This window comes from Artibeus jamaicensis, unplaced genomic scaffold (assembly GCF_021234435.1).
Source record: "Artibeus jamaicensis isolate MK-2021 breed Jamaican fruit bat unplaced genomic scaffold, CSHL_Jam_final scaffold_1689, whole genome shotgun sequence".
Lineage (NCBI taxonomy): Eukaryota > Metazoa > Chordata > Mammalia > Chiroptera > Phyllostomidae > Artibeus > Artibeus jamaicensis.
This window is the reverse complement of record NW_026522029.1, coordinates 12,240,681-12,253,936: the sequence shown is the minus strand read 5'-3', so window position 1 is coordinate 12,253,936 and position 13,256 is coordinate 12,240,681. Positions and strand designations below refer to the sequence as shown.

The window sequence follows — 13,256 nt, the reverse complement described above, 5'->3', positions numbered from 1 at the left end:
GAGAAGAGACAATTACCTACAAAGGAGTTCCTGTAAGACTCAGCTGATTTCTCAAAAGAAACCTTGCAGGCGATAGGGGTTATAAAGAAGTGTTCGAAGTCATGAAAGGCAAGGACCTCCATCCAAGATGACTCTATCCAGCAAAGCTATCATTTACGATGGAAGGGCAGATAAAGTGCTTCCTAGATAAGGTCAAATGAAAGGAGTTCATCATCACCAAGCCCTTATTATATGAAATGTTAAAGGGACCTATCTAAGGAAAAGAAGATAAAAAAATATGAACAGTAAAATGACAACAAACAGTTATTAACAACCACACCTAAAGCAAAAACAAAAACAAAGCAAACAACTAGAACAGAAACAGAATCACAGAAATGGAGATCACGTGGAGGGTTATCAGTGGAGAGGAGGTGGGCGGAGAGAGGGGAAAAGGTACAGGGAATAAGTAGCATAAATGGTAGGTACAAAATAGATGGGGAGGTTGAGAATATTATAGAAAATGGAGAAGCCAAAGAACTTACATGTATGACCCATGGACATGAACTAAAGGGGGGGAATGCGGGTGGGAGGGGTATGCAGGGTGGAGGGGAATAAAGGGGGAGAAATGGGACAACTGTAATAGCATAATCAATCAATAAAATATATTTTAAAAAAGTAAACTATAGCTTTCTGTGAACTTAGTTAAAAAGCACTTCAAAATGGGGCGAATTAAAGAAAAGATTTGGGTGACTCGACTGCCTATTCTTTCCCAGTTTTCCTGAGATAGAATCGATATAGGATGCTGTATACGTTTCAGGTGTACACACAGGGTGTCTGGCCTTTTGGCATCTCTGGGCCACACATTAAATACACAAACACTAATGAAAGCCGACGAGCTAAAGAAAAAGGTTTTAAGTACGTTTTCGATTCTGTGTCGGGCTGCATGCATAGCCTTCCAGGGCGGAGACCCTGGGGAGAGCATAGCTAGTTGTCATACCTGCATAGATCACCACCACAAGGTTCACAAACACCCGCCACCTCATAGAGCGGCAAACAGCGGTCTCCCTTCTGATGAGTGCTTTGGGGGGCTAGTCCCTCAGCAGCTGTCGGGTGTCCCAGATGGCAGCGTTCACTGCGGCCACCATGCTGTGTTTTGTGCCTCTAGTCCTTGTTTATCTTGTAACTGGAAGTTTGTGCCTTTTAACCCCTTTTGCCCATCCCCCCCATTTATTGTGTACTTGTGATTCCATTAAGTACTGTGGGCTTCAGAGAAGGTTTAAGTTCTGGCTCGGTGTGACACCCAGTAGGGTGTGGTTCCATGTCAGTATCAGGGTGTCCCATTTAATTATAAAGTAGTTGTGTTGACAACTGTACTAAGCTAGACAATGTACTTATCAAGAGTCACTTCAGCTGAAAACGAGAGGAACTGGGCGCTGTTCACCTCTTTGCTTCTTTGACTCCCTCTATCTCTAGCACGGACTTGGCAGTTGACCTTCGAGGGAACGTGGGCCTCTCAGTCCTGGGGTCCGAGCCAGCAGAGTCTGGATGGGCGGGCCCGGCAGGCATCACGTCAGGTCCTCTCCCTTTGATGCACGCCCAACTTCTAGCCTTCCGCAAGGCCACGCGAACCGCAGCCTGTCTGACGTCCCCAGAGACCAGGTGGCTGTCCTGGCCGCTGCTGGCAGTGGTGTTCACATCTGCATTCTTGGGTGTTTATAAAACGGTGTTTGTGAAAATGCTTCCGTCGCACAAGAACGTGGGCGAGGTAGCTGGTCTAAACCACACCGGTTTTCTTTTAGGTCTTGTGGTGCTTTTGAATTCATTAGCACTCTCGGTTTATTGGCCCCTATGTGGCAGCTTGGTACATTGTTTTGGGATCGATGGTGATTCATCAATGTGCCGAAACCCAATATCCCTGTGATGTATAAAATTAAATGGGAACTAAAGCTCCGCAGACAAGAAATAACCCAGGCTCCTAGGTGTGCATACAAAGGCGGAGAGGGTGGTAGGAAGCGTAGTGGCTGGGGGCCGAGGCGCGGTGGACAGGGGGGCGGCTCCGGCATCGAGTGGAAGAAGCCTGGTTGAAGGTTGGCTGTTGTCTCTCCAATTGTTAGTTTAGTGGTTCGGTTTTTATTGGGTCGCTGGAGCAGGGTGGGGTGAGGGGCCGACCTCTTCCTGGGTGGGCCCAGGAATGCATTTTTGTTCTGGCTGTTTTATTTTGGCTGGGAGAAGATGGCAGAATTTACATAGGCCCATGTTTCCCCAAAGATCTGTTAGTTCCCGTCCTTGGTTTTCAAAAGTCTGGGAAGCTTTAAAAAAATGTCATTGCCTGGGTTCTCTTCCCAGAAATTCTGATAGAATTGGGTGTTGTGAAAACCGTCTACGTGAGTGCAGTTTGTCACCAGGGCTGAGCATGGCAGCTCTCTATGATCTATTGTGCTCCGCTTCCCCAACAGTCAGGGATCAAATAAGTTGGGAGCTCTGTCTTGGAGATGTACAAAACACACTCCTATTTTTAAGATTCTGAGTGTTTTTGACTGGTAAAGCGACCAGTCTAATTTTGCTCGACTTGGAATTTTCCAAAGTGCTTCATCCTGAGCCCCCCCCCATCCCCCGAGTTTCTGTTAAACACCTGGCAGAACTCTGCCTCCGAAACACCCTAGAACACCTGTCCACATCGCTTGGGATTAGAGTAAACATGCTGGCGTTTGTGGAACTGTTTCTGTGCTTTTTCCTGAGAGCCTTGGAAATGGATGGTTGATCAAGGGGTGGTATTTTATTTGCCATGAGCCGGGCGACCTCCAACAGACCCCCCGCCAGCAGCCCCTTCCTGGCATTTGCCACCGAAATGGACCCAGACCTTTGTGTGAGGGAGGGTTTGTTGTGTGTACGGACAACCCTTGGTGACCTTTGTTGCCGAGCTCCGTCTCACACCGGGGCTGACTCTCAGCCGGGAAGTCTCCTCCTCGGTGACCTTGGTCCTCTGGGCAAGCCTGAACTTGTGAGTCCCTGACAAAGGCACAGAGGGGTCTACCACTCACAGCTCGGCTTCGAGCTGCTCCCTGATTCTTCCACAGCGGAGTAAACATGGGCTGGTAGATGTCACAAGAAGACAGATCTCTTTCCGGAAAGCGCTGAACAAGGTGTTTGTTCGCTGACATGTGATGCTATGAATTTTGGCAGTTTATTTAGCAAATAACTTTGCACTTCAGAGGGAAGGTTCTCCTTGCCACGTTTTTCTCTTGAGTATCAAAAATGCAGAAGTGAAATTTATGTTATGCCCTCTGAAGGCTTTCCTTTCCTTCCCAACTTCTCTCTGTGACGGTCGGCTGCCTCTCGGCTTCTTGGTGTTCATCTTTGGGGTCCTGTGCCTGTGAATCTTCCCTAAATCTTTGCTTTTAATGCTCGTTACATTGGGGGGGGGAAAGTCTGCATGAGTTTTGAATAGTGGGAGGTGCCAGGTTCCTGAGGGGTGGCCACAGGTGGCTTATCCAGTCCAAACTGTTGAGCCCATTCTCAATGGTGGGTCGGATTGGCTAACTTGAATCACCGGGAAGAGCAGACTCTTCATCAGAATTTGCTTGTGAAACTGGTGAGCAAGCAGCTGCTCACCACCTTATATAAAATTTCATAACAGGAACAACTGTTCCGGTCCCCATGACCCAGTAAATCCACGTAGCTTGAGTTGTGAAAACTGGCTCAGATTGTTCTCTCTGGTCCTGTGTTCACGGTCCCTGTGTCACCGAGCCCTCTGGGGAGGCCGGTGCCAGGCTGTTTGTGCTTGTTAGGGTGAGTGCAGGAGCCGGCCTCGGTGGGAAAGGCGGTTTGGAGCAAGACTGTACTCATTGACATTAATGAACGTAGGCATTTCATTGAATGCCTCTTATTCGATGCTCTTAAGTATGACTTTTATCTTTGCAAAGGATTTGGCCAGAGCCTGGGAGCCAGTTGTACTTCGGACAATTGGGGAAAGTACTTTGGGGCAGGGCTCGGTCCCCAGTGTCCATACAGTATACACAGTCCCGGGCTTAACTGTCTAGTACTAGTGAAATGGCTATTGAGCCCCTTGGAGTTGGTTTAGCCAAAACTCAAACAGACTGCAACTTTAAATGCACATTGGATTTTAAAGACTCAATATAAAAATTTTATTTATAATTATGTTGATTACATGCTGAAGTGGTACTATTACAGATATATTGGACTATATGAAACACATTACAGTGAATATAATTGGTTTCTTTTTATTTTAACATGGTTATGAAAATATTTTAAAATGACGTGCAGCTTTCTGTTGCGGCTGACATTCTAGTTCCTTTGGTCAGCAGTTATTCAGATTATGTTTTTGTTGTTATTCACTGTTTATGATGAAAGATTGTTTTATGTAATTTTGGCTTTGAAAGGTCACTGGTTCCCAGCCACCAGAGTTGTTCAGGCGTAAATTGAATGATCTCCTGGTGATGACCATTCATTCATTTATCCATTTGTTCATTCATTCATTCAGCATCTACAGACTAGAAGTGTGCCCAGCTCTGTACTAGCCTCTGGGCACCCAGACTTCAAGGTCACGTTCCTTGTCCTTCAGAAGCTCATGGTGCCGTGGTGGTGGGGTGGATGGGATTTAGCTCACTGCTTGGGAGGATGCTAAAGATGCCTTCTGAGACCCTTCCCACCCTGTGGCTGTGCAGGTGTTTGCAAATATCCTAACAGTTGCCACCCAGATAAGTTACAGAGAATCACAGCATCAGGACCACTGTGGACCACTGTCACCCCCGCTCTCTGTCATTGGCTCTTTTGGACTCTTCAGTGTGGTCTTCACATTGTAAGCACCTTGCCTCTGTTCTTCTTTCCAAACAGGCTCATTACCAGCAATGTTTTCTTACTGTTTTGTGTAAACATGTCCTTTCCTCTCTGGTTTCATCTCCTTATTACCACGGACAAGGTTGCTAGGTGCCGAGTGGCCTCTTAGGCTCTTAGCAGCGGCGTGTTGGTCACCCGGCGAGGGAAAGAAAGAGCGTTTGCTGGCGCCCATGGCGTGAGCACCGTCCTGCCGGTGCTGCTGTGGACTCGGGATTTCTGAAGATTCCGCCGTCGACTCTCACTCAGCTCTGGGGCAAGATGACTCGAACCCTTTCCCTTTGTTCCTTAAGTGTAATTTCTCTTTGACGTCTTTGCAGCAAAATATATGCAAAACATAAAACTAAACGTAAAATTCCAGCGACCTCATCTGCCCAAGTCGTCCTGCGTGCCGTTGCTCCCTCAACGGCGTTAGCGACAGCCCCGCCCGTCGCCACAGTCACGTCCCGCTTCCGGAGGAGCCCAGCGCGGCCCTTCCTGAGCCTTCGGAGAATTATCTCGTGTTAATTGGGTCGATTCTGCGGTTTTCACCTTGGGTTTCAGTTTCTTGGCCTTCTTAGGCCACTCACCTGGTTTCTGGGCTTCAGACTTTTATCACTATGGTATACACTCTCATTCTCTCTGACCTTGTTGAATTCCATTAAAAAAAAGCTTTTAAAAATATTTTATTTATTTTTTTGGAGAAAGAGTGGGAGAGAAACATCAATGTGTGGTTGTTTCTCATGGGTCCCCTACCAGGAACCTGGCCTGCAAGCCAGGCATGTGCCCTGACTGGGAACCGAACTGGTGACCCTTTGCTTCACAGGCCTGTGCTCAATCCATTGAGCTACATCAGCTAGGGCAAAAAAAGAAAGGCTTTTAAAAACAAAATATTTTATTTATTTATTTTTAGAGAGGAGGGAAGAGAGGGAGAAAGAGAGGGAGAGAAACATCAATGTGTGGTTGCCTCTCACTTGCCCCCTACTGGGAACATGGCCTGCAACCCAGGCGTGTGTCCTGACTGAGAATCGAACCGGCGACCCCTTAATTTGCAGCCCGTGCTCAATCCACTGAGCTATACCAGCCAGGGCAAAGAAAGGCTTTTTAAAATTATTTTTTTAAGTGAGGTTCTGGTAAATACCTGGGTTCATCTGCCACCTGTACTTTCTCTTCCCCCCAAAAGTATGTCACAGGTGTTTGCGGCCCTTCACTTTCCAGTTCCTGTCCTTTGACGATGTTGAGCCGGAGGCCACCAGTGAGCCATTTCTCTCTCCCCTGCCCAGCCTGGGGCAGGTGTCGGGACCTGCTGGCCTCACGACTGTCTTGAGGATTAAATGTGTTGACGCCTCTGAATGACCCAGCAGTGCAGGTGTTTGAAAAAGGTGTCTCACCTTTTTTCCTGGTCCCGAGAGTGTGACTGAATGGGTTTCGCTCGCCTTACCACATATTCCGGTCTGTGAGCGTGGGCCCATCTGACCAGCCGGCCTGACTGCGTCAGGGCCCCAGTTCAGCCAGGTGCCATATTAACTCCCAGATCTGCTCCCTCGGGCCACCAGCTCCCTTTTTAGTCCCTAGTGAGTGTGTGGCTTTGCTTGGACAAGAGATAGCGCGCAGTCTTCCCGTGCTTTGCAGACAGTCTGAAGGCTGGGCCTGGGGTTTTCTGACAACTGCCATCTGTGAGTTTGTGTAGCTGCGTCTGGGCGTGGGGAGGTAGGCTGGGGGAAATGGAGAACACCTGCTAATCTTAGAGTATTTTCTTTTTAAATGCAAAAGTTTTATTCCCTTTTCTTTCCTGAAGGAGTAGTTTTTAATCTAGTGTCTGTGGAGCTAATATAAGCGAGTTAGTCATTTGGGGTGACAAAATAGGATTATCTTTATTTTCACAAACCTTGTGGGATGACAGTCAGTCGTAAATGTTGGACATGAACTACAGCAGCATTAGCAGCACCCACGACTTTGTCCCGGCAGAACACTGTGACTTTGTCGTAGACACTTGTAATTCCACCACAGCTGTTGCTTGTATCTTTAGATACTATTTACGTTTCTTTCTTCTTTGTGGCCCTTGTCAGACCTATCCCTACGCCTTGCTGTGTAGCACAGTAATACAAAAGTACATATTGTTGTAGCACAAGCTTTTTCTTAATACTTTCTTAACTTTAAATTTAATCGAGTGAATCTTCTGCTATTCCTTTGTATTTTATTTCGTGCATTTGAAACTTATGCTGAGAAAAGGGTCCCTCAGATTGCTGACGGGTCCTTGGTACAGATAAGACCTTGACCCTGAACCCCCACCCCACGGGAGCAAGTGCCCACAAGCGACTGTGCAGTGATTCACACACACTGGTGTCTTGTCTTAGGCCCTCAGATACTCTCTCTTTGGTGTGGTCCATTCGTATTTGCTTCTTGATAGATGTTTAATGTCTTTACAAGGTATATGAAGAAGGGGTTATTTTGCTTTTCACTGACTCATGCATCCCAATGGCTTTAAACGGATGAATTCTGGCCATCGGACAGGGGTCTAGAGCAACCCTGCTGTTTATCTGGGTTAACTTTGAAGTTTCAGGGCTTAGGAGACATTTCTGTCAAGCTGCTTTGCGGACTTAATGTTTGCACACGAGGCCATCGATCGGGATGCTGAAACTCGAGGATGCTGAAGTTGCGTTTTAATTCATGGCTTAGCAGCCCTGGGTTCAAGTTACCTGGGCTGGTTGTGATGTAACACTCAGTTTTATATTATTATGTTAAAGCCCTCAGAGGTCATTTCCTCCCCGCGGGACACCGCCAGCCCCACCCCCCTGCTGCCCTGGGACCGGCTTGTCATCTCTGGTCCCTGACAGCTCTGTCCCTTCGGGTCAGCAGTGGGGGCTGGGCAGGGAGACTGAGAGCTTCGAGGTCAAGTTTCTTGCTGTGGACACCTTGGCACGGTGCTAGTGTTAAAGCTCCGGTGCCAGTTCTTGCTTAACTGACCTGAACTTGATACTTCAGTGTTACGTTGCCCAAAGCAGGTCTGCTGAGTTGCTCTGAAAACTTAAATAAAGGATGAAGCCCTGGGCTTTGGGGGCAGCAGGTCCCCACCCCTTTGGAGAGAACCCCTCATGGTGCGCTGGGAACTCTCGGGTGGGAGGGGTCCCAGGGGAGGCCGTCCGGAAGCACAACCACTGTGTCCTTGTTTTGGGGGGGGGAGGGTTGGGGAGATGCCCTTTAATCCATGAAAATAGCTGCGAGGTTCTGTTGACCTGCACCCCCTTCGAATTTTCAGAGTTGTATTTGGCACCTCTGTCTTACTTAATCAAAGAGTCCAGTGCTGTTGGTTACGAGGAACAATAATAATAGTGGCCATCGTGCTCATTGAGTGCTTCCTCTGCTGGGCACTGCGTGAAGGACGTCCTACTTCATAAATGCGAGCGGCACCGGTCCCGTGAACGGCTGCTGCTCTCTGTGTCTTCATGTCACAGAGGACGACACTGGGACTCAGAGGTCACGTCACTTGCCCGAGGCCCCAGCCGGTCGGACTTGCAACAGAGACAGTCTGGCCCCAGAGTGTGAGCTCTTCCACGTGCTTCCTGATGAATTCCGCCCACCGGGGCACAGCCGCTGCAGGGGAGTTCGGTGCACTTAGCTCGCAGGTCCTCATGTGTCCCATGGTCTACCGTGTCCCTGGCTGAGAGGCCACACGAGCATTTGTGCAGCCGACTTGGGTATTTGCGTCTTTTAATGTGGAAATACCCGTGTTTAACCGTAACCTTCTGTGTGTGTGTGTTTGCAGGGATGCTTCCTTCGGAAACTGCACTTACAACCTCACCATCCTCGACTGCCTGCAGGGAATCAGAAAGGTAATGAGTGACAACTGTCCCTGCTGTGGGTGACGCGGGGTGTTACAAACAGGAAAAGGAATGACGCCACTGTCTTTGCGTGCTGCTGGTGGGACTTCAGTGCTATTGTCTCAGCTTTCAAAAAGTGAATTTGAACTTTGTAAAGCTATAAAGTACTTCTCAAACACTTTTCTTCCAATTTAAAAACTATTAAGGCCCTCTGGTCCACCCCTTGCAAATAATACCACCAACACATGCTTCCTGAAACATCAGTTAAGAGGCTTTATGGAGATAGTACCCAACACATAACCCACAATCATAGCATTTAAAAATATGCCTGGGGGAACAGGTAATTCTGTTTTTATCATCATCATCGTCGTCATCATTGTTGTCATCGTTGTTTTGCCTCTCCCGCCATCTGGCCCAGCCCATTTCTCGTATGACACCTGTGAAATTTAGAAAGTGCTCCCCCTGTGGTCATGGTAACTGCCGACTTGACGTGGAAATCCGTGGCATCCGTCCTGCTGTAGAGGGAAGGCACTTGGTCTTGGGTAAATTTCTTGTTTCATCGGCCGTTGGGGTTTATTTTGCCTGAGTGTAGATGAGGTTTCAGAGGACCCTCTAGGTCGCCCAACCTGTCTCTAAGCAGCTGACGCACAATTCCCTCAAATGCCTCTTCTGTGGGGTGCGCGCCCCGTGATCTTTGTGGCAGGGAGCGCCAAACCTCCTGAGGACTGAGACGGGCGCGGCCGCTGCTCTGCATCTCCAGGAAGCTCGTCTTTCTGGTCGCTCTGCACTGGCGGCGTCAGAAGCGTGGTCACGTGTGTGCGGGGCCTACCCACAGAGACCTGCACAAGCGCAGACTCTGAAAGCGGTCGCCCAGCAGTCGCCCATTCCTCACCGATGTCTCTGGAATGGGACGGACGGAGGAGTGGAGTCGTTCCGCCTGTTCTGGGAGAGTTGTCTGCACCCGTCTGGCAGCGGTTAGCACTCAGGAGAACCCCCCTAAGACAGCAGGTTAAAAATGCCGGTCTGCTGCCCCCACCCTCCCCACCTGCGGCCTCTGGTGCAGGGATGAGGCCTAGACACCTGTATGCTGCTTATAACCGTCAGTGCTTCTGCTGCAGCTGGTCCGTGATCGGCACTTTGGAGAACGCTGGTCTCTAAAGTATTTCAAAGACGGCTGTCTGGGAGCCTGGCTTAACAGTTTCTTCCATTTTTAGTGACTTTCTCATGTCGCTTTTCAAAGTAACTGTGCTTTTTGCATTCTTTGTAACCTGTATGATTTATAAAGGACCCTGCTTCTTTTAGAAATAGCATATCTGAGTAGGCCAGGTAGTTTTTAAAAGTTCTAAGTCATTCGTTACAAAAAGGAGTGTCAACTTTCTCTTTGCATTGTTGGGCGTATCGGTTCTTCCCTCTAAACCGTGAGACCATCAAGTACAGCTTTACTCTGTTGGAAGCTCTCACCTTACGTCTTTCCACGTAGAGTTTTAGGGACAAATAAGGGCCTGTTAAGTAAAAAAAAAAAGCCTTTTTTTCTAAATATCTCATTAATGACAAAAGGAAGATGAACCATCCTAAGAATTTTTGATTTTCTTCTATCTGAAAAGCAAATCGCTATTATGTATTCTGTTATGGTCAGGTATGAATTAATTAATTGTATGGCCTCAAGAGGTCTGAACTATAAATTTGCTAGTATGTTGCACTTTGTAGACATAAATTAATTTTACACAAAATAATGTAAATTAATTCGAGATGTATTTTGTGGGGCATATTTTCATAGTTTGCTAAGTGTTTCGTCCCCCCTGTAAGAAAGCCACAAAGCAAAACAACTGATGTTAGAAGCTGATTTTTAGAAACATTTACAAACCGAAGGTCCCCCATGTTCTCCATGCAGTCAGTGAGCACCATTTACGAGTGGGAGTTTGGGGAATGGCAGAACCCTTGCCAGTTGAGTGTGCAAACACTAACTCAAACTCTGCTTTCAGGGATTACAGCATGGGTTTTTCGACTTTGAGACGTTTGATGTGGATGAATACGAACACTATGAGGTTTGTACAATTTAATTTTTTATAAGAGATAATCATATGTTGATTAAATTGTTCCCCCCCCCCCACTGTCTGCTAACACTCAGGTGTTGCACCTGAGCAGCTGGTAGAAGCGATCATTCTGGAATTTTCTATATTCGTTTTTCTGCTTTGACCAGGAGCCTTCATTTGAGTTTCGGAAAATGCTGTATATCTGTGTATATTCTTTCATCAAATCTTTATGGACAGTTACCTTCCACTGTCATGAGAAAAACAATTTTAAAGTGCAGTTTGGCAGTGCAATTGTAAGTTACTCTTGCTTTCAAGTTCGGGTTCCGTTGAAGACAAAAGCGGACTCGCGCCTTGTAATATTTTGGCGGCGCGAAGTTTATTGGAAACTTGGCTGCGTTTGCCGAGCTGTAAGAGGTGGCCCGGCTTTTTCCCACAACGCCGTCCCACAGCTTCTGTGCGGCATCTCGCCCGTGTGGCTGTGCAGGGTTTCGGCAAAGGCCATCCGGTACGGGGATGTTGCGGACCTCCGAGGCCCTGCTCTGTGTGGAAGGCTTGGGCTAAGGTCTCCCAGGCCGGTGCTCGGTGTTCAGGTGACTCACCAAGGGCACATTGTGTTACGAATTGATAACCAAAGGCATCTTCCCGAGTTCGGTCTCAGTCTCCATGTTTGCACTGATCTCATTCTGGCCAATAGGCTGGGGAGGACCCGGAAACTGTTTCCTAGGTGATGGTCCAGAAGACTCTGCAAAGAGTCCGTATCTAAACAGTCATACATTTCCAACAGGTTTTTTTAAGGGATTCTCAAAGAACTTGAGAACTAAGAGCAGCCATTCCTGTGAAATCTAACTGCTGATGCGTTCACTTAAAAAAATAAAAATGGACCTTTTGCTCCAGGGAAAACCAGGGAAGATTTTGGTTGTTCACAAAACAACACAACACAGAATGAGGCTTTCCGCTGTTCCCCAGAAGGCTTGCCTTTTTGGAGCCGCTCCTGGGTTGGCTGTACACAGGCGAGCTCACAGCAGAACCTGGAGGCCAGCCGTCCTGTCTGGGCCAGCGCCCCACTCCTGGCGGGGGCGGGAGCCGGAGAGGAAGGCAAAGAAGCGGCTCCGGGGCAGCACGTGGGGGGGGCGTTGCCTGCTCACGGCGGCTTCCAGGTGTGGACCGTCATCCATGGAAGGATGACGAATACGAGAGACAACAACGACTAATTGAGGACGATAGCCCATTTTCAGATATTTATGTAATGTGTTAAAAGTAACTACTTTTCAACAGAAAGAGGCCGAGGCGTGTTAATTAAGAACCTGTTCTGATTTTGCGCTGACACCCCAGGGAAAAACCGACTGCGGTGGACAACTTTTTGAAATGACATTTCTTTCATTACCACCCATACATCTCTGTGAGGGTGAGGCGTTTTTCTTCTTCTTTCCTAAACCAGCGATTGGCAACCTGGATGGCTAGATACTGTCACCTTCAACCGGGGCTTGCCCGCGACGCCAGTTTAGTTTAACGTATGGACAGAGTCTGTCTCCAGGTGGACGAGCCATCCTGGGGACATCGGCGACGCAGTCAGTCAGCGCGTTGTCAGCCTGACCAGGTGGGGTGGACTCCACAGGTTGCCCCTTCACAGGGACCTTGAGAACGACAAGGTCTCCTCTCAGTGTGCTGCCCGAGGCCAGCACCAGGGGCCATTGGCGTTGAACCCCAGGGCATGGCATTTCAAGGCTTCGCTTTGGATCAGGGCTTGTACAGCAAACTGGAATGTAATCTGGATGCTGTTCGGTCGGCTCTCTCATTTGTTCAGGGACTGCGGAATTAGAAAAATGCGAGTTTCTGCCCCAGGACTGGGGTCAAGCACCTTCTAGAAGGCAGGCATGTGGCCTTGCCCGAGCACCTGGAGGGCCTGTGGAGGTGTGTCTCCCGTGTGACTTGACTCTTCTGGGAACTATTAGAAGCGTGTCCCTGGGGCGATCCTGTGCCGTGGGCCCCACCACTGCAAGGCCCCGCAGGGGAGGAAGCCGGGTTCCTTCCGGGCTGCAGCTGCCATGTGGACAGACGGACCGCGCTCCCACAGCCGTTGCTGGGGCAGCAGTCACATCGGTTCAACCCGGGGAATGTTTCCTGAGAAGTGTCCCACGGGGCTTTCTTCCTCCTGAAGTGTCGTTGGGTCTCTGGCCCTCCAGACGTCTTCAGACCAGCAGCCTCGCCTCTGTCCTCTGACCCTGGTGGGGCGTTCCCCTTGGCGACTCTCCTGAAACTGTTCTTGCTGATACAGGAGCTCCCAGCCAGCCAACCGGGTGTCTCCGGTCTCCCCCTCCTTGATCGGCACCGTGGGCGCTGGCTGAGTCTAGAAACTCTGCCCCACCGGCCAGCTCCTATGGCTCGGTCTTGGTCTCTCTGCTCCTCCTGTCCTCTTGCTTCCTCCACCAGCCTGCAAAGTGACTGCTGGCTGGGGCCCCGGGACGTTGGGTCAACTACATGCTCCTGAGTGGGGGCCCTGCTTCCGAGTTTCAGCCTCTGTGGGAGCGCTAATGGCCACAGGTCTGTACGTCTTGAGCCCTGGAGCAGCCCCTGCAAACGGGGCAGCAGC

General features: G+C 49.0%; 1 protein-coding gene across 3 annotated transcripts in view; it reads left to right on the top strand.

Annotated features, from left to right (window-relative positions):
• Positions 1–13,256, top strand: part of CDC14A (cell division cycle 14A) — a 101,756-nt gene that overhangs the window by 48,178 nt on the left and 40,322 nt on the right. For all 3 annotated transcript variants that reach the window (XM_037152957.2, XM_037152958.2, XM_037152956.2), the window contains exons 6-7: positions 8,579–8,645; positions 10,616–10,678. In XM_037152957.2, the coding sequence (XP_037008852.2) occupies positions 8,579–8,645; positions 10,616–10,678 (130 nt within the window). The remainder of the gene's footprint in view (positions 1–8,578; positions 8,646–10,615; positions 10,679–13,256) is intronic.